Source organism: Tamandua tetradactyla, chromosome 20, assembly GCF_023851605.1.
Source record: "Tamandua tetradactyla isolate mTamTet1 chromosome 20, mTamTet1.pri, whole genome shotgun sequence".
In the NCBI taxonomy this organism is placed as follows: Eukaryota; Metazoa; Chordata; class Mammalia; order Pilosa; family Myrmecophagidae; genus Tamandua; species Tamandua tetradactyla.
In genome coordinates, this window is record NC_135346.1 from 9,736,418 (window position 1) to 9,762,661 (window position 26,244).

Genomic DNA, 26,244 nt, shown 5'->3' on the forward strand with positions numbered 1-26,244 from the left:
GGGACTCTGTGCAGTTTTCTTTACTACTGTATCCCTCTGCCTAGAACAGTACCTGGTACAGAGCAGGCACTCAATAAACTCTTCTTGTCAGAGCCACGGAAAACGGAAAAAGAGAATACAAAATTTATGGGAAAGAAAATAAAAGTTACTCAAAATTCCACTATCTACACAGCTGTTAAATGTTTAGCATATTACTCTATGTATATATTTTTATATTGCTTAAATACTTAGACTATCTTGCTTTTTAAAAAAAAATTAATACTATATTTATTTCTAATTCATTTTAGCATAACCTAAGTGCCAGATGTTTTCTAGGATGTGGGGGAAAGCAAAGATTCTTGCCTTCAAAGAACTTATATCAAACAATTTTGAAACAATTAGAATACCTACATATTATAGCTGGTGACTGTATAGTAATTCATTTACCACTGGTTATGGTTGGATTACATTTTGGTCACTTTCCAATTTTCACTATTATAAATATGCTTCAGTGAACATCGTTTGGCCTATTTATTTGAGTTTTATATTTTGACCTCAGGATAGACACACACAAAGAAGAAACAATAATAGGTTAGGAGCTGTGAATACTCTGAGACCCATGTTAAGAATTTCTAAAGGCCTTCAGAAATGCTGTACCAATTTATACTTCTACTTAGCAGTTGATGAGAATCTTCATTTACTGACATCTCAATCTTTATCAATTTGATAAGCAGAATAGGGAAGAATTTTCTAATAGTTAAGAGAAGTTAGGATACTTTTCAATCCCTCTGCATCCTCCCTCTACATATCCATAAAAGTTGACATCCAAGCAATTTTGAACACAGAATTGTCACATTTATGCTGCAATTGACAGCAGTTCACTAGGAGGATCCAATACATCTTCCTCAATTTTTTCTTTTTAAAATGTAATACAGAAAAGGAACAGGGAGAGTGGGTAAATACTTGGTAAATATTTAAAACAATGATAATGATATAAATACAACACAGTGGGAATTTAAGTCTTTTTTATAAACTCGCTAACAAGTCAATCTGAGAGGAAAAATTAAATATGGTTCAATGAATATTATTTATTGAGCATCTATTCTGTACAAGGTCTATTATGATGAAATAAAAATTAAGGCAAAGCAAAGCAAAAATAAATAAATAAATAATAATCTTTTCAGAAATCCTAACTATCCCTATTTCAGCATTCATTTAAAAAATTATATAGATTTTAAAAAGTCAGGATTCATACAAACTTATGAAAAGTAAAGCACTCTAAAAATAAATTTCCAAATTAAAAAAGTGAATTAGATTTTTGGTGTGAACCTACCTCTTCCCCATCTTCAAGAATAATAGCTCCAGCCTGCTCTACCACTTCAAAAATCATCACGGAGCAGAGTTCTCTCCTTACAGACATGGTCATGTTTGCAAAGGCAGGGAGCTGATGCATAAACTCCAGCAATTGCTCTAAAACAAACAAACAAATTCTAATATGAAGACAATAAGGAAGGACTATACAGATAAAAAAAGTCCTAGAATTCAATGCCTAATTCCCTAATCAACTTACGAATTTATGCTGCTAATGTGAAACCAAGGTACAATATAAGATGATTTTTTAAAAATCAATTATTATATTTATATATATATATTCACACTTACTCATAAATATGGGTATACTGGAAGTTACCAAAAGAACAAGGAAACTACACAGATTCATAAGAGGGTGGAGAGTTTATCTAATTTTCCCTATCTTAAGATGCCACTCCATAGTGAAGTTCAGCTATGTCCTGTGATCTAACAGATTAGATTTTTGTATAATTCTAATTAGGCTAGAGCTTTTCTTTAAAAAAGTCTGATTAGTAATTATCAATAACTAAATAATTAAATTAGGTATAGCAAATATGAATTCTATTTCAAGACCTGTTAAAGCAGCTACCAACAAATATTTACGGGTGGCTGCCTTAGGCGATTCCCTAGAATAGATACATGAGTAATAAAGATAACTATCCGGGAGCTACACATAAAAGAAGCCAGCTAATAGCTCAGATAGAAATGAGTATAAGTTAATATCTACTCACATACAACTGCGAGTTAATTATATTTCAAAATTTCTTTAGAGTTTTGTGAAAATAGCATAGTTTTTAATTCTTTATCATTAAAAATGTACTTTCAGTTTCTGTTCAGATAATACTCACAAGATGAGTCTAAACTGCAGGTTTATTAACTATATGCCTTTGGAATGTCGAGGAATGTTCAAACATATTGCTCTTTACTCACCTAAATCACCATTATTTTTACTAACAGCATCTTCTAATTTGGATGGAGCAACATAATCAATGTATATGGGAATTCAGGATAAAATCTTAATTGAATCATAGCAATACATAATGACACTATGCAATCTTTTCTTCTTAAAGATTAACATTACTACTCTAGGTAGCATTCAACTTTCTAACCAAAGTACAGTAACCAGTTTTAGAAGAAGTTGCATAAAGGAATATCATAGCAACAAATTTTTAAAATATGTATTTCAAGGCTAGGATAGTAAAAATAGGATTTTTGACAAAATATGAAATAATAAATGCTAATTCACAGCCATGGGATATCGTTGTACTCCATTTTAAATGTCTTATGGACATGGAACAGAAAAATCAATTTAATACAATCAAAGGTTTGCTTTATAAATTGTGGCAGCCACTCAAAATGGTACCCAATAATCCCCGTCTCCTGATATTCATATCCCTGTGTTCTCCACTCCTATCGTGCACTGTAGTCAAGAAATGAGGATTTAAGGGATTATTTTGATTACTCAATCATTATATAGATATTCCTTTTTGCTCCTGGTATATTAGAGCAGACAGAGGGAAATTCCTGAAATCCTTAAATTTTAATCCATGTGCTGGTTTGAAATGATGTACGTCCCCTAGAAAAGTCATGTTTTAATCAAAATCCCATTTCATAAAGGCAGGATAATCCCTATTCAATACCATATGTTTAAAACCTAATCAGACCATCTCCCCGGAGATGTGAGTTAATCAAGAATAGTTGTTAAGCTGGATTAAGTGACAACATGTCTCCACCCATTTAAGTGGGTCTTGATAAATTTCTGGAGTCCTATAAAAGAGGAAACATTTTGGAGAATGAAAGAGATTCAGAGAGAGCAGAATGACATAGCCATGAGAAACAGAGTCCACCAGCCAGTGACCTTTGGAGATGAAGAAGGAAAATGCTCCTGGGGAGCTTCATGAAACAGAAGCCTGGAGAACCTAGCAGATGACACAGTGTTCGCCATGTGCCCTTCCAGATAAGAGAGGAACCCTGACCGTGTTCACCATGTGCCTTTCCAGATGATAAAGAAACTCTGTGTTTACCATGTACCCTTCCACTTGAGAGAAACCCTAAACTTCATCAGCCTTCTTAAGCCAAGGTATCTTTCCCTGGATGCCTTAGATTGGACATTTCTATGGACTTGCTTCAACTGGGACATTTTCTCAGCATTAGGACTATAAACTAGCAACTTATTAAATTCCCCTTTTTAAAAACCATCCTGTCTCTGGTATATTGCATTCCGGGAGCTAGCAAACTAGAACAATACAGTTGCCCTTATCTTCTGCTGCTGTGATTGTAAAAACCTTGTGACTAATTTTCATTTGTACCAAGTTATCCGGTTTTTCAACTCTAGAGTCTTGTAATCATTAAAGACAGCCCCTAATGTTTACTAATGAAGGGTCCTGGGTCAGCCCAGAACTAAACCACCCCAGGCCCAAAGTTATCTTGATAACCAAGACTGGATCTAACCAAAATGAACTCACCTGACAAGCGCAGTAGCTTAGACTTTAACCTACAAGTTACCTATACCCCATTCTGCCATTTTCTTACACACATTCTGTGACTAAGCATGGAATCAGTCTCAGCAATTAGATTGCCTTTTATTGCATCATCTGGTGTGATCATTATTCTAAACACTGCCCATCTTTTCTCTAATAAAACCATCAGAATTAGTGTGGCTCAGGGAGACAGATTTTGGGCCCACAGGCCAACTGCTCTCTACTACGTGCCTAGTAATAAACGCTTTCTCTCACTGAAGCTCCATTGAGCAAAAGAATCCATGGCTTTGCTCAGTAACAGTACCCAGAGATGCTCTGTGTGATAAACAGAATATGGCAAAAGTGGCGACACATCATTCCCGAGGGAAGATCATAAACGACAATGTGGCATCTGCCTTACTTTGGGGAAGTCCACCGCCATGTTGTGAGGACACTTAAACTGCCTACAGAGGGACTCAGATGACAAGGAACTGAGGTTTGCTGCCAAAAGGCACGTGAGGAGACATTGTGTAGAAGCTGATGCTCCAGTCCAGTCAAGCCTTACAGGTCTGCAGCCCCTGCTAACATGCTGACTACAATCTCATGAGACACCCTGAGCTAGAACCACTCAGATACGTGATTCCTGAATTTTTTAAGTAGAGAAACCAGGAGATAATAAATGCTTGTTCTTTAAGCCCCTTTGGTAGACTGAATCATGCACCTCACAAAGATATGTTCTTAATCTTAACTTGCATTCCTGAGGTTGTGGGCCCTATATAAACAGGACCTTTGAAAATGTTATTTTTATTAAGGTGTGGACCAAATGCATTAGAGTGGGCCTTAATCCATATTACTGCAGCCCTTTATAAGGAGAAGAGATTCAGATAAAGTCAATCAGAGAGGAGTCAGAACAGTGGAACTCAGAAGCACAGATGCAAGGAGAAAACGATGTCCACATGAAGGGACGCAAGCCCAGGAAGCACGACGACTGAGGCGAGTCAATACCAGAAGGCTACAGACTTCAGGAGAAAGGGTGGTCTCGTCAATGCCTTGATGTCGGACCTTTGGCCTCTGACACCATGACACAATAAATTCCTGTTGTTAAGCCAACCAGCATGTGGCATTTCATCGCAGCTCGGGCAAACTGAGATAGCTGCTATGTTTTGGGGCAATCTGTTACACAGCAAGAGATACTACTAAGACATAATAAGCTGTAAAATTCTTATTGTGAGCAGATATATTTCTTACCAATGTCATCATCAGTTTTGTCTGCAGGTTCTTTTTCAAGACACTCTCGAACAAGATCTCGCCCCTGCAATGGATCTGTTCGATCAATCTCTTCATCTTCCTCCTCTTCATCTTCAGAATCAACAGGTCCTTCTGGAAGACGTGTCAAATCTACATCTCCTACTTCACTCTCTGTAGCCTACAGGAAGAATCTTGATCACTTAATAATTTCACGGTATTGAAGTTATATTTGTCATAGTTTGAATCAATTAAAACTATCTCTTCACTATTAAATATTATGTAGAATTAAGCAATGTTGTGTTAAAAATACATGAAATGATATTTTATAAAAAGCTTTTTCCCTGCCCAAAATATATGTTCATAATTCTATAGTCAGATATCTAGGTGATAAATCTGAGCTGGTTAAGTATAAAATTATCAGGGAAATCAAGCATTAAAATTTGTTGGAATACAGGTATTTCCTAAAAGTATAAAATTTTCTAAAATTTAACCTGCAGGAAAGAGAAAGACAGTTTTCCAACAAATCTAACAACCACTTTTATGAGTACCTATTACTGTGTGCTGTGCATAAAATATTGTCCTTCCACCACAGAGGATGAGAGTTTAGTAGGGTAAGCAATAATGTAAATTAAGAAGTATAAAAAAGGTAAAGCACTGAAAAGTGCTAAAATAGACCTATCCTATCCTAATGGATCGATTTAATAGTTATCACTTACCAATACCTTACTGTTGAATCTAACAGTATGCAAAGAAGAGATGAGATAGCTCTATCCAATCTTAAAAATATACTTTTACTTACAACCAGAACTTTGTAAATACATTAGTCTCAGGTACTTGTAAAGTAACGAGCAGATTAAAAAAAAACTGTAAAGTAAAATGCCATTCATACAAAATAATGAAGTAGGCTTTTAGAAAATAAAATTACCCTAAAGTAATTAGGTAAGTATTATTAGTAATTAGTAAGTATTATTGTGTTGTTAGACAACAGTTCAAAATATCACAATCACTTGATTCATATTGTAAATGAAAAACATATATTAAAGCAGTTACAGAAAAAATGAAGACAAATTTCCATAATACTCTTTTTTTTTTTTTAACATGGGCAGGCACCGGGAATCAAACCTGGGTCTCTGGCATGGCAGGCAGGAACTCTGCCTGCTGAGCCACCGTGGCCCACCCCATAACACATTTTTAAAAAGCACCCAAATATGAGCATTAATGAAGTCTATGGCACTTTCATCTAAACATCTGTCTCATCTCCAATGATACATATTGACTGTTTCATTTTCTGGTCATAAAAGCATTTTTCTTCTTTAGGGGAATTGCTCTTTTTCCCCGATTCTAGTGGGGACAGCGCCCTGCTCCGGGGTGTGGACAGCTGGAGCCAGAGGCAGGACACACTCCTGCTGGTGTTTGCTGAACTGGAGGAACTTCCACGCAGAGAGGCCTAGAGCTACAGGAGGAGCCCTTCCTTCTGCGGCCGGAGAAAACGGAACCAACACACAGAGGCAATGGGAAGATGGGGAAGAAGGGGGCACTGGGCAAGAGAGGCTGATAAAGAGTCAGACAGAAAGACACAGAGAAACAAAGTAACAGAAACAAGAAAACAAGAGAGGGAAAGGACACAAAGAGAAACAGTCACATAGCAGAGGGAGAGGGAGGGAGAGTAAATCAGCTACAGAGACCCGAAGAGCCAGAGAGGGCCGGAGAGAGGCAGATTATGCTTGCAGACATCTGGGTTTCCTGATGCCAGAGCTGCCTCTGCTTTTTCTTGCCCCTTCTGCGCTTTTGCTAATTCAAGTTAAGACTCTGATAACCTGTAATTTAAAAAATCCTGATTTGTTTAATAAGACCATGTTTTATATTTTTCGTTTGGATTTCTTTGCAGTGTTAAGTAACAGACTGTTAACAATTCAGATTAAATGACTCACTCTGAGATGCTTGAGAATGGACTACCCGACTCTTACAGGTCATAAAGGGACAATCGTACTTCATGACCAGTCTGCTCTCCTGAGTTATGTTCTGACTACAGAATTTCAGCGTTGAAGCAGAATACATTTCTGAACAATGTATGTTTAGAGCCACAAACTTGCTAGCAAGTTACAGTCCCTTTTCAAAGGCAGGTAGTTTTAATTTAAATCTGTGTACACGCTCAAAAAGACTTTGCTAAATTTATCTACAAAAACTAATTTTCATCTAAGAATCTATTAAAAAAAACAGTAAAGCAATACTTAATGTACTCAAGTGCATTTTTCAGAATACAAAAGTTTATCCTTGGAACAACCCAAACCCTCTTCCATGTTATCAATTTTTAAAAGACAATATATTGTATTAATCTGGATCATCATCTCAGTCTCAGTTTCTACCTGTGACTCAGACGATTCAAACTTTTATCCTTCCCACCCTCTGGATTATATCTGATAAAAGATGGATGGGTTACAACACAAAAGGCAAGGTACAATCCAGTTATGCTGAAAATAGGAAAGACATTATCATTTGCATGAAAAGGGAAGACATTAAGAACATAGCTCTTTAGGAAGAACAGAGATCATGGGTTGGGACTGCGAGAAGGTGACTACTAAAAGGATTGTTCTATGGACCTTTCAAGAACTGCAAAGAAAAGATAGAGCATATCCTTGCAAATCCCTTCTTATACTTGCACTTTTTTTCAAAGTAGGATAAATAGAAAAAAAAAGGAATAAAATGAAGAGAATATATTAAAACAGTTAAAATGCTAAGAGTATACCAATAGGATAGGACGGCAAAATAATAAGAAAGGTTGGTTAAAAACATGCCACAATATTAAAAAAAAGATTTTTTTTTTTTTTACTGAAGGAAAAAGACAAGGGCTCTGTGAGTCCGAAGTCTAAGTCCTTCACTAAAGAAGGACAAGCCAGGTCCTTCAGCAAAGATAGAAATCATGGTCACCAGGCCTGGACGTGACTGCGTGATACTTCTGGGGCTGTAGTTCTCGGCAGAAAGCTTAATTCTCTGATAACTACACAGAAATAAAAAAATATATAGCATCTACAAGTATAGCACACCAAAAAAATAAAAAATAAAAAAAGGTACCAGGCTTGTAAAGGAGGGAAATGTGACCCATAATCAATTAACAGAGAATAGAGAGATAACCAGAAAGAACATGGTGGAATCAGGAGATGAAAATACTGAAGTTATTTACAAATAAGTTCAACATGAACAAGATTATGGTACAAATGGGGAATCAATAAAGAAATGTTAAGAAAAACTGAGGCAAAGTGAAGAGAGGGCAATAAAAACTAACCAAACCAAAGCAAAGGAAGAACAAAAAAAGCCCCCCCAAAATGATTACCACAATCTTAGAGACTCGTATGAAAGCATCAAGAGTCAGTACAAAAAAAGGAAAGCTAAAGATACTCTCCACTCATTAAGGTGGGATGTACACGTGATCTCAGCTCTGGCTGTTCAATTTCTCTACCCACAGCACCTGGAATGCAGCAAGCTCTCAAAAAGATGATTGATGATGAATTAAGTCCAGAGGAAAGAAGTATTTTGGTGGAAGGGCTAGAAGACAAGTGCAATAAAAGTATTAAATTTCTTGCATTTTTCCTTTCCTGCAGTATGAGTTTGTATTGTGCCTAAGTGTAAGTATAATTTAGCGAGGCAGACAGTCTGATTTTCTGATGAATTGGCATTCCCCAAATAAATCACCAAAGGGTATCCTTTTCCTGTTTGTATCTAGCTAAACATGAAACAAAAATGAGGGGAACTATGCAGGTTGGAATTAAGAATAATATGAACTTAAACCACATTTCAAATTCAGAGTAAGTGTTAAGCTAGAATCTTGGATTTTCAGCATTTCTCCTTTCTGCATTTACATTTTCAGCATTGGATACAAAAGCAAGATATAAACTCTGCCCTCTACAAATTTGTTCTAATGATAGGAAACGTCAAGTTCAGAGGGAAGTAAAAGAAAAAACAGTGAAAAAAGCAAAACGACCCACTAAAAAACTGCTGTGCAGTTCCAAGGGTGAGGGGAGGAGGCATTAAAAGGGACATGACTATCTAAGGCACAAGTACAGGGCATCTGGAAAAATTAACAAGTCACACATACCATACGAACTCTAAGACATTACCTGATAGATATCAGACAGGCTGCTGCTCCCTGAGTCACTGGCAATGCTACAGCCAGACTGGCTAGAAGACACATGAGTCACCTGGGGGTGAGGGTTGTCTGTTAGGTGCATCTTGGTAAGATCAGCTGGAAGCTAAAGGAAAAAAATAATCATAGTTCTTACAAATGTCACACTTTACCTTTCTAAAGAGTTCTTGATACACTGTAATTTTTGGTTTATGCACATTATTGTGAAACTTCATTTCAAACCTAAACTCTTCATTCTTGGTAAAAATCTTGTGGAGTAAGAATCAAATTAGTAATTTCTAGGGGATCCAAGATGGCATCTTAGTAAGGTACATGCGTCTTAGTTCCTCCGACTCCAAATCAACTAATAGGTGAACAGAAACAGTACAGAACAGCTCCCGGGGCTACAGCAGGGAATGGACACACAGCGTAACCCAGTCTGGGCTGGTTAGTCTGACTGCGAAACTCGGCTGCGGTGAGTGAGATCCCCGAGCGGCGGGCGATTTCCCGAGCAGCCGCAGCTGCGGCGGTCCGAGCTAATCCCTCCCTCCTTCCCGGGCTGGCTGAGGGACGCGGAGAGACAAGCTACCCAGCCAAGGCGGCCGGCGCCACACTTTTGCGGGCGGCTTCGAGTCTCGGCTTCGAGTCCGCGACTACGAGTCTCGCATCAGAGGGCTATCCAAAGTCTGGGCTGGCAAGTCTGATTGCGAGACTTGGCTGCGGCGAGAACCCCGAGCAGCCGCAGCTGCGGCGGTCCGAGCTAATCCCTCCCTCCTTCCCGGGCTGGCTGAGAGACTCGGAGAGACAAGCTTCCCAGCCAAGGCGGCCGGCGCCACACTTTTGCGGGCGGCTTCGAGTCCGCAGCTACGAGTCTCGGATCAGAGGGCTATACAAAGTCTGGGCTGGCAAGTCTGACTGCGACTCTTGGCTGCGGCGAGACCCCCGAGCAGCACGTGATTTGCCGAGCAGCCGCAGCTGCGGCGGTCCGAGCTAATCCCTCCCTCCTTCCCGGGCCGGCTGAGAGTATCGGAGAAGCAAGTTTCCCAAGCCGAGGCAGGCGGCGCCCTTCTTCTGTGGGCGGCTTCGAGTCTCGGCTTTGAGTCCACGGCTACGAATCTCAGATCAGAGGGCTATCCAAAGTCTGGGCTGGCTAGACTGACTGCGAGACTTGGCTGCGGTGAGACCCCCGAGCAGCGCGTGATTTCCCGATCGGCGGCAGCTGCGGTGGTCGGAGCTACTCCCTCCCTCCTTTCCGGGCCGGCTGAGAGTATTGGAGAAGCAAGTTTCCCAAGCCGAGGCAGGCGGCACCCCTCTTTTGCGGGCAGCTTCGAGTCTCTGCTTCGAGTCCGCGGATACGAGTCTCGGATAGGAGGGCTATCCAAGCAGCGGTAGCCCCCCCCCACGGGAGGCTTCCTGGTCCGGTGGGGAATCCCCCAGGCCCGCTGCGGCCCGCAACCAGCCACAGGGTCCCCTCAAGCCGCGGCAGCTGACGCCCCCACCACGCGCGGCCCCTGAACCAACGGTGAGAATTGGATCCGAAATCCCCAGGCCACAGAGATCGGTGACTGGGGGAGACCCATTCCAAACACTTGAGACAAACGTGTGCCACGTGCGCCACATACTGGGCAAGATAAGAAAAACAGATCCCAGAGATTTCACAGAAAAATATTACAACCTTGCTGGGTCCAACACCAAGAGAAATCTGAATAAATGCCCAGACGCCAGCAGCAGAAGATAACTGTCCACGCTCAAAAGATTGAGAATATGGCTCAGTTAAAGGAACAAACCAACAGTTCAAATGAGACACAAGAGCTGAGACAACTAATGCTGAATATACGAACAGAAATGGAAAACCTCTTCAAAAATGAAATCGATAAATTGAGGGAGGACATGAAGAGGACATGGGCTGAACATAAAGAAGAAATAGAAAAACTGAAAAAACAAATCGCAGAACTTATGGAAGTGAAGGATAAAGTAGCAAACATAGAAAAAATAATGGATAGCTACAATGATAGATTTAAAGAGACAGAAGATAGAATTAGTGAATTGGAGGATGGAACATCTGAATTCCAAAAAGAAACAGAAACTATAGGGAAAAGAATGGAAAAATTTGAACAGGGTATCAGGGAACTCAAGGACAATATGAACCGCACAAATATACGTGTTGTGGGTGTCCCAGAAGGAGAAGAGAAGGGAAAAGGAGGAGAAAAACTAATGGAAGAAATTATCACTGAAAATTTCCCAACTCTTATGAAAGACCTAAAATTACAGATACAAGAAGTGCAGCGCACCCCAAAGAGATTAGACCCAAATAGGCGTTCTCCAAGACACTTACTAGTTAGAATGTCAGAGGTCAAAGAGAAAGAGAAGATCTTGAAAGCAGCAAGAGAAAAACAATCCATTACATACAAGGGAAACCCAATAAGACTTTGTGTAGATTTCTCAGCAGAAACCATGGAAGCTAGAAGACAGTGGGATGATATATTTAAAATACTAAAAGAGAAAAACTGCCAACCAAGACTCCTATATCCAGCAAAATTATCCTTCAAAAATGAGGGAGAAATTAAAACATTCTCAGACAAAAAGTCACTGAAAGAATTTGTGACCAAGAGAACAGCTCTGCAAGAAATACTAAAGGGAGCACTAGAGTCAGATACAAAAAGACAGAAGAGAGAGATATGGAAAAGAGTGTAGAAAGAAGGAAAATCAGATATGATATATATAATACAAAAGGCAAAATGGTAGAGGAAAATATTATTCAAACAGTAATAACACTAAATGTCAATGGACTGAATTCCCCAATCAAAAGACATAGATTGGCAGAATGGATTAAAAAACAGGATCCTTCTATATGCTGTCTACAGGAAACACATCTTAGACCCAAAGATAAACATAGGTTGAAAGTGAAAGGTTGGGAAAAGATATTTCATGCAAATAACAACCAGAAAAGAGCAGGAGTGGCTATACTAATATCCAACAAATTAGACTTCAAATGTAAAACAGTTAAAAGAGACAAAGAAGGACACTATATATTAATAAAAGGAACAATTAAACAAGAAGACATAACAATCATAAATATTTACGCACCGAATCAGAATGCCCCAAAATACGTGAGGAATATACTGCAAACACTGAAAAGGGAAATAGACTCATATACCATAATAGTTGGAGACTTAACTCACCACTCTCATCAAGGGACAGAACATCTAGACAGAGGATCAACAAAGAAATAGAGAATCTGAATATTACTATAAATGAACTAGACTTAATAGACATTTATAGGACATTACATCCCACAACAGCAGGATACACCTTTTTCTCAAGTGCTCATGGATCATTCTCAAAGATAGACCATATGCTGGGTCACAAAGCAAGTCTTAACAAATTTAAAAAGATTGAAATCTTACACAACACTTTCTCGGACCATAAAGGAATGATGTTGGAAATCAATAATAGGCAGAGTGCCAGAAAATTCACAAATACGTGGAGGCTCAACAACACACTCCTAAACAACGACTGGGTCAAAGAAGAAATTGCAAGAGAAATTAGCAAATACCTCGAGGCGAATGAAAATGAAAACACAACATATGAAAACTTATGGGACGCAGCAAAGGCAGTGCTAAGAGGGAAATTTATTGCTCTAAATGCCTATATCAGAAAAGAAGAAAAGGCAAAAATTCAGGAATTAACTATCCATTTGGAAGAACTGGAGAAAGAACAGCAAGCTAACCCCAAAGCAAGCAAAAGGAAAGAAATAACAAAGATTAGAGCACAAATAAATGAAATTGAAAACATGAAAACAATAGAGAAAATCAATAAGGCCAGAAGTTGGTTCTATGAGAAAATCAATAAGATTGATGGGCCCTTAGCAAGATTGACAAAAAGAAGAAGAGAGAGGATGCAAATAAATAAGATCAGAAATGGAAGAGGAGACATAACTACTGACCTCACAGAAATAAAGGAGGTAATAACAGGATACTATGAACAACTTTACGCTAATAAATACAACAATTTAGAGGAAATGGACGGGTTCCTGGAAAGACATGAACAACCAACTTTGACTCAAGAAGACATAGATGACCTCAACAAACCAATCACAAGTAAAGAAATTGAATTAGTCATTCAAAAGCTTCCTAAAAAGAAAAGTCCAGGACCAGACGGCTTCACATGTGAATTCTATCAAACATTCCAGAAAGAATTAGTACCAACTCTCCTCAAACTCTTCAAAAAAAATCGAAGTGGAGGGAAAACTACCTAATTCATTCTATGACGCCAACATTACCCTCATACCAAAACCAGGCAAAGATATTACAAGAAAAGAAAACTACAGGCCGATCTCTCTAATGAATACAGATGCAAAAATCCTCAATAAAATTCTAGCAAATCGTATCCAACAACACATTAAAAGAATTATTCATCATGACCAAGTAGGATTCATCCCAGGTATGCAAGGATGGTTCAACATAAGAAAATCAATTAATGTAATACACCATATCAACAAATCAAAGCAGAAAAATCACATGATCATCTCAATTGATGCAGAGAAGGCATTTGACAAGATTCAACATCCTTTCCTGTTGAAAACACTTCAAAGGATAGGAATACAAGGGAACTTCCTTAAAATGATAGAGGGAATATATGAAAAACCCACAGCTAATATCATTCTCAATGGGGAAAAATTGAAAACGTTCCCCCTAAGATCAGGAACAAGACAAGGATGTCCACTATCACCACTATTATTCAACATTGTGTTGGAGGTTCTAGCCAGAGCAATTAGACAAGAAAAAGAAATACAAGGCATCAAAATTGGAAAGGAAGAAGTAAAACTATCACTGTTTGCAGATGATATGATACTATACGTCGAAAACCCGGAAAAATCCACAACAAAACTACTAGAGCTAATAAATGAGTACAGCAAAGTAGCAGGTTACAAGATCAACATTCAAAAATCTGTAGCATTTCTATACACTAGCAATGAACAAGCGGAGGGGGAAATCAAGAAACGAATCCCATTTACAATTGCAACTAAAAGAATAAAATACCTAGGAATAAATTTAACTAAAGAGACAAAAAACCTATATAAAGAAAACTACAAAAAACTGCTAAAAGAAATCACAGAAGACCTAAACAGATGGAAGGGCATACTGTGTTCATGGATTGGAAGACTAAATATAGTTAAGTTGTCAATCCTACCTAAATTGATTTACAGATTCAATGCAATACCAATCAAAATCCCAACAACGTATTTTTCAGAAATAGAAAAACCAATAAGCAAATTTATCTGGAAGGACAGGGTACCCCGAATTGCTAAAAACATCTTGAGGAAAAAAAACGAAGCTGGAGGTCTTGTACGGCCTGACTTTAAGGCATATTATGAAGCCACAGTGGTCAAAACAGCATGGTATTGGCATAAAGATAGATATATCGACCAATGGAATCGAATAGAGTGCTCAGATATAGACCCTCTCATCTATGGACATTTGATCTTTGATAAGGCAGTCAAGCCAACTCACCTGGGACAGAGCAGTCTCTTCAATAAATGGTGCCTAGAGAACTGGAGATCCATATGCAAAAGAATGAAAGAAGACCCATATCTCACACCCTACACAAAAGTTAACTCAAAATGGATCAAAGATCTAAACATTAGGTCTAAGACCATAGAACAGTTAGAGGAAAATGTCAGGAGATATCTTATGAATCTTACAATTGGAGGCGGTTTTATGGACCTTACACCTAAAGCAAGAGCACTGAAGAAGGAAATAAATAAATGGGAACTCCTCAAAATTAAACACTTTTGTGCATCAAAGAACTTCATCAAGAAAGTAGAAAGACAGCCTACACAATGGGAATCAATATTTGGAAACGACATATCAGATAAAGGTCTAGTATCCAGAATTTATAATGAGATTGTTCAACTCAACAACAAAAAGATAGCCAACCCACTTACAAAATGGGAAAAAGACTTGAATAGACACCTCTCAGAGGAGGAAATACAAATGGCCAAAAGACACATGAAGAGATGCTCAATGTCCCTGGCCATTAGAGAAATGCAAATCAAAACCACAATGAGATATCATCTCACACCCACCAGAATGGCCATTATCAACAAAACAGAAAATGACAAGTGCTGGAGAGGATGCGGTGAAAGAGGCACACTTATCCACTCTTGGTGGGAATGTCAAAGGGTGCAACCACTGTGGAAGGCAGTTTGGCGGTTCCTCAAAAAGCTGAATATAGAATTGCCATATGACCCAGCAATACCATTGCTGGGAATCTACTCAAAGGAATTAAGGGCAAAAACTCAAACAGACATTTGCACACCAATGTTTATAGCAGCGTTATTTACAATTGCAAAGAGATGGAAACAGCCAAAATGTCCATCAACAGACGAGTGGCTAAACAAACTGTGGTATATACATACGATGGAATATTATGCAGCTTTAAGGCAGGATAAACTTATGAAGCATGTAATAACATGGATGGACCTAGAGAACATTATGCTGAGTGAGTCTAGCCAAAAACTAAAAGACAAATACTGTATGGTCCCACTGATGTGAACGGACATTCGAGAATAAACTCGGAATATGTCATTGGTAACAGAGTTCGGCAGGAGTTAGAAACAGGGTAAGATAATGGGTAATTGGAGCTGATGGAATACAGACTGTGCAATAGGACTAGATACAAAAACTCAAAAATGGACAGCACAATAATACCTAATTGTAAAGTAATCATGTTAAAATACTGAACGAAGCTGCATCCGAGCGATAGGTTCTTGTTTTGTTTTGTTTTGTTTGTTTTGTTCTTATTATTATTACTTTTATTTTTTTTTCTCTATATTAACATTCTATATTTTTTTCTGTTATACTGCTAGTTCTTCTAAACCGATGCAAATGTACTAAGAAACAATGATCATGCATCTATGTGATGATGTTAAGAATTACTGATTGCATATGTAGAATGGTATGATGTCTAAAAAAAAAAAATGGTCAGCACAATACTGCCTAATTGTAATGCAATTATGTTGGAACGCTGAATGAAGCTGCATCTGATCTATAGTTTCTTTTTTGTTTTTTTTTCTTTCTCTTATATATTTTTGTACTTTTTATTTTTATTTGTTTTCTCTGTGTTATCACTTTATTTCTTTTTCTGTTGTCGTGCTATTTCTTTCTCTAAATCGATGCATATGTACTGAGAAATGATGACCATACACCTATGTGATGATATTAAGAATTACTGATTGCATATGTAGAATGGATTGATTTCTAATGTTGTGTTAGTTAATTTTTTTTAATTAATAAAAACAAACAAACAAACAAACAAACAAAAAAATTAGTAATTTCTAAACTATTGGCCAAGCCTACAGCAAGGAGTCCACAGAAGAATTTTCAAAGAAGACTCTTATTACTAATGGTATTTCAGAGGCAGAAGTTGGCCCCTCTTTTACCAACAAATGAAAATATCAGCTATTTTCATTGTAAAGGGTAGGAAGGCTACACACACACACACACACACACACACACACACAATACGTGTACATGCACCATAATACAAAATGCCTGCTAACACCAGAATAAAACAGCAATATCACTGATTAATGTACAGCATTTGACAGGAAAACTTAAGAAAAATAACAACCACATTCAACATTTCAACAATTTCACAAGCATCTTTGGACTTTAATATTGTGTTAATTTGTAGATGGCCTCTGAAAAAGTGATTAGGAATCATTGTGAATTATTCTTGCAAATATTTAATGAATGGAGGAATTAATGAAAGAAATGACCCTACTTCATTTGAGTATGGTCACATTCTTATTGGGGAGGCAGACTGTACAATCATTTCATACCATAAAACAAAACTATTTCATTAAACAAATGTCACAGTAGTTAAAAAAACAAACAGGGCAGGCCACGGTGGCTCAGCAGGCAAGAATGCGTGCCTGCCATGCCAGAGGACCTGGGTTCGATTCCCGGTGCCTGCCCATGTTAAAAAAAAAAAAAAAATTATAACCATACCATCTGTGTAAAATTTTCTTTTATCACTCTAGCCCAAGACAGTTTTTTGTTTGTTTGTTTGCTTTTACAAATGTATATGCAGCGTTCTTGCCTGCTGAGCCACCGTGGCCCTCCCTGGTTATAAATTTTTGAAAGAGTTTTTCGGTAACTTGTTTTTCAGGAACTTTAAGGAAAATCAATATAATTTTTCAACAGGGGTTCTCACTGCTTCTGCATAGGAAAACATTAATGAAACATACAGCAGTGAAAACTAAATATACTCTAAAGAAGAAAATGGTTGAGACTTAATTATGTTATATTACTGTAATTATAAAAATTACACACAAAAAAATTACATCATGAACTTTCTCTTCTCATAATGGTGGGTTAGGTAATTAAGATGAAGTCTCTCACTAAGAAAAACAGAATTGGAAAAAATATGTAAATATGTGCATACATATGTGCGTATCCTGGCTTTTGAGGTAGCCTTTCTCCTAAGAGCATTCTCTGATTTCTAAAGAGGCCAACAGGCTGAGAAGCACTTCTGATAGCCACTGCTGAAAGGAACAAATGTTAAATTCCAAGGCCCAGCATGTAAGGGCCATGCTTTGGATTGAGACATTCAAGCAGTCAGGGTGGAGCAAAAGTAAATCGACATCATTTTAGAATCATCTCAATTCCCAATATTGGATTAAGGTTTTATGGAATTAGTAGCGCTCCTAGGTCAACAGCTAGAAGCAAACACAAATCTTTTACTATAACAAGGTAACATCATGCAAGGCCTTAAATTATTTAAAAGTCTTCCATACATGATATCCATCACTCTATCAAATAAAACTAGGAAACAGTATGGCATTGTCGAAAACTAAGAGAAATAAGAGACTTGAGAAACCAACCAAGAGGAAATTCCAAAGTCTGGAGTTATGAGAAGACAGAGAACCTAAAATAACTACTTAACATGTACCAGGGATTGGCAAACATTTTCAGTAAAGGGCCAAACACTTAAAAACATACAGATGGTGGTGCAACAGTGGCTCAGTGGCAGAATTTTTGCCTGCCATGCTGGAGACCCAGGTTCGATTGCCAGAGCCTGCCCATGCTAAAACAAAAATATAAAGTACATTCTTAGTTCATTGGCCATACAAAACCCAGGGATTTCGCAGTTTAAAGATCCATAATATACAGAGAGAGAGAGTACTCCTAATTGTAGCAAAGAAAGAAAAGTCAACAAAGAATTAAATGGAAATCCTGGAACTGAAATGTACAATTATGAAAATTAACAACTTAAAAGATGGCTCTGTAACACATTTGAGCTAAGAAGAGAATATAAAAAGTAGCAACTGAAAAAATAATCAGAATGAAGAAATAATAGAAAGCTAGAAAGAAGGGATAAGACCCACAGTAGACAGTGACAATGTGACACATGAAAAAAGCCAAAGAGAAGAGAGAGAGCATTTAAGACAGAAGATAATGGTTGAGTATTTTGGAAAACAGACAAAAGACACCAAGCAAAATATTAAGAACACCTGGGAAAATAAAAACAGAACTATACTTATGCATACAGAGTAAAACTATTGGGGGGAAAAAAAAAAGGAAAAAGTCTTAAAATCAGTTAGAAAAAGCAAAAGATATTGATGGGGCAAAACTAAATTGATGGCTGACTTCTCAAGAGAACTCCAGAAGTCATAAGACAATGAAGTGATATCTCCAATAATTGAAACAAGAAACCAGCTGGCAAATTAGAATTCTATATCCAGCAAAAACAGTCCTCAAAAAAAGGATGAAATAATTTTCAGATAAACAAATAAAGAGAATTACTCCCCTATAGACCTACAATAAAGAAAATGCACAGGGAGAAGGAAAATAATTCCAGATGGACATTTCCAGATTCAGGTAAGAAGGAAAAGCAATGAAAACAGGAAATGCGTGCATAAATCTATAAAAGTACTGACCATATAGAATAGTAATTTAAGTGCCCCATGAAGTTTAACATATTACAGAAAGAGTGAAAGCACATGACAATAATAGAATGTAAGTCTACGTGAGGGTAAAAATCGTTGAAGACAAAACAGCAGATTTGACAGGGAAAGGGTGCATATTGTAATCTCTAATGTAACTGAAGAAAGGACAGTGAAAAATTATTTAACTACCGACCTAACAAGAGGTAAAACATGAAAAAATAAAAGGATAGAGAAATATATACCATGCAAAGACAAACATCAAAAGAAAGGTGCTGTAGACATAATATAACCGGGTAGATTTTGACATAAAAGCATTAATAGAGACAAAAAGGGACATTTCATACTGATAAAAGATTGAACACCTAATGAGTACACACCTAACAACATGGCCTTGAAATATAAAAGGCAAAAAGGACAATGAAAGGAGGTTCATGTACCCACAATTATACTGGGAGAGCCTAATGCAGATCTCCCAGTAAAAGAATGAACAAATGAAAAAAACAAAGACAGAAGAGGTGAACATAACTAACAATGTGATCTAAAATGTATATGCCTAGAACACTGCAACAAACTACTGAAGAATAAATACTCTACATAAACCAAAAATACTTTAATAAAAACTAACAGTAAGGCAAGTTGCAACAAATTTCAGAAGACTGAAACCATACAGAGAACATTCTCTGATCACAGTGCAAATGTGGTAGAAATAAAAATAAAAAGCTAACTAGATAAACATGAGTTGGAAAACTATAAAATAAAATTCTAAATAGGGCGGGCAATGGTGGCTCAGTGGCAGAGTTCTCACCTGCCATGCCGGAGACCCAAGTTCAATTTCTGGTGCCTGATCATGCGAGAAAAAAAAAAAATCTAAATAGACCATAAGTTAAAGAAGTCACAAAGAAAATGAGAAAATATAAAAATATAAACAAATAAAACTGACAATGCTACATATTAAAACCTGCAAGGTAAGCGAAAACTGTGCTTACAGGACATTTCTTTTCTTTCTTTTTTTTTTTTCCCCCTACATGGGCAGGCACCAGGAATCGAACCCGGGTTTCCAGCACGGCAGGGAAGAATTCTGCCTGCTGAGCCACTGTGGTCCCACCCTACAGGGCCTTTTTACAGCTTTAATATGTATAATAAAACCAAGGCAGAAAATCAACCAGCTAAGTACTCACCTCGAAAAAAGTTAGAAAAAATCCCACTATACGGAAGAAAACAAGGATAACATTGAATATCAATAAAAACATAAAACATATCTAACAGAATCAACTAAGAAGCTAATTTTTTAAAAAGACTAGTAAATTTGACAAATGATTGTTGAGACCAAAGAAGAAAAAAAGAGAAGGCAAAAGTAACTAATACCTGATGTGAAAATGGAGAAATCAGTACAGATTTTAAAGAAATCCAGAGAACACAAGAGAGTATTATGAGCGCTCTCCCAGTTAATATGAAAACTGGTGTGGTGGTTAAATTGCTGTGTCAGCTTGGCTAGGTTATGGTGTCCAGTTCCTTGGTCAAACAAGCACTGGTCTGATATCCACTGTGAGGATATCCTGGATTACTACCTAAGGAATGAGAAGTCTCATATCTGTTGAAGGCCTTAAAAGGAACTGATGATTTCAGCAGTCAGAAGGGAGAATTTTTATCCTACTAAGGCAACTTTTCCTGAGAAATTCACTGAATACTTTCATTGGAGCTCCTAGCTTACTGTCTGTCCTTTAGGCAACTTTTCAATCACCACAGTCGTGTGAACCAATTATTAAAATAAAATCTCATAATATTATAAATACATTATACTTCATATTATAAAATAATATAATTACATATATAATATAAATATTTATATCTTACTGATCTACTGTGAAATCTGTTTCCCTAGAACCGTAATACAGGAGGCTAGGTAAAGTTCTAAATCAAGGCAGTAGCAATGCAATGCTTTCTCCCAAAAGAGTGAGGTACTCTGGGGCTGGCTGCTGATGGTCCTTGGCTCTTTCGCCACATGCCAATGCACACGGTAGCCTTTCCTTTTCTCCCTCTGCTTATAAAAGACTCCAGTAATCTGGATTAAAGCCCAAGGGTGATTCAGTGGGGCCACATCTCAAGTGAAGTAACACCTTGAAAAGATCTTATTTACAGTGGTCTATACTCACCAGAATGCCACAGTTTATTGTGAGCAAATAAATTCTCACTGTTTAAGCTGTTGTGTGGTATTTGTTTTAGCAGCCCAGAAACTAAAACAACAGGTGAAATGGACAAACTTCTTGAAAATAAAACTTAGCTGAGAAAGAGACAAGTAGCTTCAAACAGCAAGGGACTGACCTGGCTCTACCTGACCAGGACTTGCTGATAGTGGGCCTATATTTTAGTTTGTAAACTGCTGGAATGCGGTACACCAGAAATGGAACGGCTTTTAAAATGGGAATTTAGTAAGTTGCAAGTATACAGTTCTAAGCCTATAAAAATGTCCAAACTAAGGCATCCAGGAAAAGATACCTTAATTGAACAAAGGCCAGTGTGTCTGGAAAACCTCTGTCAGCTGGGAAGTCACATGGCTGGCATCTACTGGTCCCTTGCTCCTGGGCTCTACTGCTTTCAGCCTCTGTTCCTGGGGAGGTTCCTCACCTTGATTCTCTGGGACTGGCTTTCATTTCTTGGCTTCCCTTGGCTCTCTCTAAGTTTTGGTTTGTTTAACATCTTATGGCAACATGTATTGCCAAATATCCTGTCTCTGTTCTCTGAAGTATCTGTTCTCCAGCTTTCTAAGCTACTCCCTCTGTCAGCTCTGCCCTCCCCAAAATGTTTCCTCTTTTAAAGGACTCCAATCAGTCACCCTGAAGGGGTGGAGTCATATCTCAATCTAATCCAAACATCACACCCACAACTGGGCATGCCACATCTCCGTGGAGAAAATCTAATCTAAAAGTTTCTGCCTTACAAAATTGAATTAGCATTAGAAGAAACAGCTGCCCCCACAAGATAGGATCAGGATTAAAACAAGGCTTTTCTAGTGTACATGACAGATTCAAACTGGAACAGCCGATCACTCACAGCTAGACCCGGGTGTTTCTCCTGTAATTAATAGCATACGGCCATCAGAAAGGCCATCTGCGATTGAGATGAATTGAGACAAAAAATGAAACCACTCTGTAATCGTGTTTGAGCCCAGTCAAAAACAAGGTTACTGGGAAAATCACAAAAATATAAAGTATCCCATTATTATGGCTAATATGAGTGACTGTTAACCCTTTGCCAATTATAGCTTTAACCTCATTTACTTGCCCCTCTGTTCTAGTTTGTTAGCTGCCAGAATGCAACATACCAGAGTCAGAATGGCTTTTAAAAGGGGGAATTTAATAAGTTGCTAGTTTTCAGTTCTGAGGCCGAGAAAATGTCCCAATTAAAGCAAATCTATAGAAATGTCCAATCTAAGGCATCCAGGAAAGGATACCTTGGTTCAAGAAGGTCGATGAAGTTCAGGGTTTCTCTCTCAAGTGAGGAGGCACATGGCGAACACAGTCAGGGCTTCTCTCTCATCTGGGACGGCACATGGCGAACACAGGGTCATCTGCTAGCTTCTCTCCTGGCTTCCTGTTTCATGAAGCTCCCCGGGAGGTGTTTTCTTTCTTCATCTCCAAAGGTCTCTCCTTGTGGCTATGTCGTTCTGCTCTCTTGCTTTCTTCAAAATGTTTTCTCTTTTATAGGATTCCAGTAAACTAATCAAGACCCACCTGGAATGGGTGGAAACACATCTCCACCTAATCCAGTCTAACAACCACTCTTGATTGAGTCACATCTCCCGGGAGATAATCTAATTACAGTTTCAAGCATAGAGTACTGAATAAGGATTAGAAGAAACGACTGCCTTTACAAAATGGGATTAGGCTTTAAACATGGCTCTTCTAGATTTCATACATCTTTCAAACCAGCACATCCTCCTTCTAGATAAGATTTATTAAGATACTTGATAATAAAATCTCTTTCATCTCTTGATAGCATTTAACCATAGAAAAGCTCTGTTTCCCTTAACCCCTATCCAAATCAACAAACACAAGGCCAAATCCTTTCTAATGTCACCTCACTGAGATGCACCATTGTGTGTAGTTCCCACTCTGCCACGAACAGTAAATGAAACTACATTTGTTCAACCACAGTTGTGATCTTGGTGGACTTCGGCTAGAGGACACTACCACAGGAGAAATGACCCAGGAGGAAACAGAATATCTGAAAAATCCCATAACTTTGAAAGGAACAAATCCATAATTAAATACTTTTCAATAGTGAAAATTCTCAGTCCAAGGATTTATTGGGAAATTCTACAATTCTTTTTATAGAAATTAATTCTCCTTAATTTTTAAAGAAAAAGTACATCCAATCTGAAATAAACCCTGAAACGTATAGAAAAAAAGATATATGCGGCTCTATTTGTGTTACAGGTGAGCACCAATTACAAATATAGAGATTGTATCAGTCATCAAAAACTTCCCAATAAAGAAAAGCCAGGACCAGATGGCTTTACAGGTGAATTCTACCAATCATTCTAAGAAGACTGAACTCCAATCCTGTTCAAATTCTTCAAAAAAATAGAAGAGGAGGGAACACTACATAACTCATTCTATGAAGCCAACATCACCTTAATACCAAAGTTAGATAAAGATATTACAAAAGAAAAGAAAATTACAGACCAATTTCTCTAATGAATATAGATGCAAAATACTCAACAAAAAACTCGCAAAGAGAATCAAACAGCACATTAAAAGAATTACACACCATGATCAAGTGGGTTTGATCCCATATGTGCAGAGTGGTTTAACTTATAAAAAATCTATTAATGCAATATGCCACATTAACAAATCAAAGGGAAACAACCACATGATCATCTTGATTGATGCTGAAAAGGCATTTGATAAAATCCAGCATTCCCTTTTGATAAAAAGACTTGGAAAGAGAGGAAAAGAAGGAAACTTCTTCAACATAATAAAGGGCATATGTGAAAAACCCACTGTTAACACCAACAGTTAAAGAATGAAAGCGTCCCCTCTAAGATCAAAAGACAAGGGTGCCCAATGACTCCAATACTGAAGATGTACTAGAAACTCTAGTGAGAGCAATTAGGGAAGAAAAAGAAATAAAAAGCATCCAAATAGGAAAGGAGGAAGTAAAAATTTCACTATTTGTAGACAACATGATCCCATTTTATACATATATATAGAAAGTCCCCCAAAATCTACAAGAAAACTACTGGAGCTAATATATGAATTCAGCAAAGTGGCAGGGTACAAGATAAATAAACAAAAATCAGTAGTGTTTCTGTACACTACTAAGAACAAATTACTAGGAGGAAGTTTTTACAAATTCCATTTACAAAAGCAACTACAAGAATCAAACATCTAGAAATAAATTTAACCAAGATTAAAGGGCTGTCCACAGAAAACTAGCATATAATGCTAAAACAAATCAAAGAAGATCTCAACAAACAGAAGGACATTCCCTGTTCATGAACTGGAAAACTCAATATCATTATATGTCAATTCTACCCAAAATGATTTACAGATTTAACACAATCCCAATTAAAATTCCAAAAGCCTACTTTGTAAAAATCAAAATTATTTAGAATGGTAAGACAAAACCATCTTGAAAAAGAAGAACGAAGTTGGAGGACTCACGCTTCTTGACTTTAAAGCATATTACTAAGATTCAGTGGCACAAGGATATACTGACCAGTGGAACTGAACTGAGAGTTCAGAAATAAACCCTTACACCTATAACCAATTGATATTTGACAAGGCTGCCAAGTCCACTGAACTGGGCCAAAACAGTCTCTTCAACAAATGGAGCTGAGAAACCTGGATATCCATATGCAAAAGAATGAAAGATCACTTCTCTCTCATACCTTAACGCAAAAATTAACTCAAAATGGATCCTAGACCTAAATATAAGAACCTGGACTATCAATCAAACTTCTACAAGAAAATGTGGGGAAGCATCCTCAGGATCTTGTGTTAGGCAAAGTTTTCTTAGACTTTACACCCAAAGCACAAACAATGAAAGAAAAAATAAATACATGGGACCTCCCCAAAATTACAAACTTTGGTGCAAAGGACGTCATGAAAGTGAAAAGACAACCTAGCCCAAGTGTTTATCAATCAATGAATGGATAAACAAAATGTGGTATATACATATGATGGAATATCATTTAAGTGTGAAAAGTCCTGATGCATGTGATAACATGGGTGAACCTTAAGGACACTATGCTGAATGAAATAAGCCAGACGTAAAAGGACAAATATTGCATGATCTCACTGATATGAAAAAATTATAATAAGCAAACTCATAAAGTTAGACTCTAGAATATAGGTTACCATGGCTAGAGAATGGGGAACTTTTGCTTAATTTGGGGAGAATATCTATTTAGGTTGATTTTAAAGGCTTGGAAATGGATGGTGTTGAATGCAGCACATTATTATGAGTGTAATTAACAGCACTGAATTAGGTGACTGTGGTTAAAAGGGAAAACTTTAAGTTGTATATGTTACTGGAATAAAAAATTTAGTGATAACACATAGGACTGTATAAAATAAATCATCAATTATATGTTAATAGTACAAGTATAAGAACGTTTTTTTGGTGAATTCTAACAAATGCACAGCACTAATACAAAGCGTTAATAGTGGGCTGGTATATGGGGAAGATATACCTAATGTAAATTATGAACAATAGTTCATGGTAGTATTTTAATAATTTCCATCAACTATAATAAGGGTAACTACTGTTTTTTAGGAAATAGTATAATTACAAAAAAGTGCTACAGTCAACTGTAACAAATGTTCCATACAGTGCAAGGTGCTGCTGGTGGGGTGGTATTTGGGAACCCTGTATTTTATGTACTACTGCCCTGTAAATAATAACTCCTCTAATACAAATTTTAAAAAAAGAAAAGAAAAAACACATACTAATTTTTCCACACTGGGTTAACAAAAGGAAAGTTGGATAACAAAGTATGGGTAAGGCTAAAGCAGCAAACAATATTCTTATAAACTGTGAAGTGGAAGGATGAATTGAGAGCAATTTTGGGATCAGCCACTTTGAGGGGCAACTGTAATATTTACTGTCCTTAAAAAACACACACACAC

General features: G+C 37.4%; 1 protein-coding gene across 16 annotated transcripts in view; it reads right to left on the minus strand.

The window, feature by feature from the left end:
* The window catches only part of RAPGEF6 (Rap guanine nucleotide exchange factor 6), a 316,707-nt gene that overhangs the window by 121,950 nt on the left and 168,513 nt on the right, over nucleotides 1–26,244 (minus strand). For all 16 annotated transcript variants that reach the window (XR_013166664.1, XR_013166665.1, XR_013166667.1 and 13 more), the window contains 3 exons: nucleotides 9,152–9,283; nucleotides 5,037–5,214; nucleotides 1,313–1,449 (listed from right to left, as the gene is read on the minus strand). Coding sequence is in view for 12 of the 16 variants with exons in the window: in XM_077138332.1 (XP_076994447.1) it covers nucleotides 1,313–1,449; nucleotides 5,037–5,214; nucleotides 9,152–9,283 (447 nt within the window). In the remaining 4 variants the exon portion in view is untranslated. The remainder of the gene's footprint in view (nucleotides 1–1,312; nucleotides 1,450–5,036; nucleotides 5,215–9,151; nucleotides 9,284–26,244) is intronic.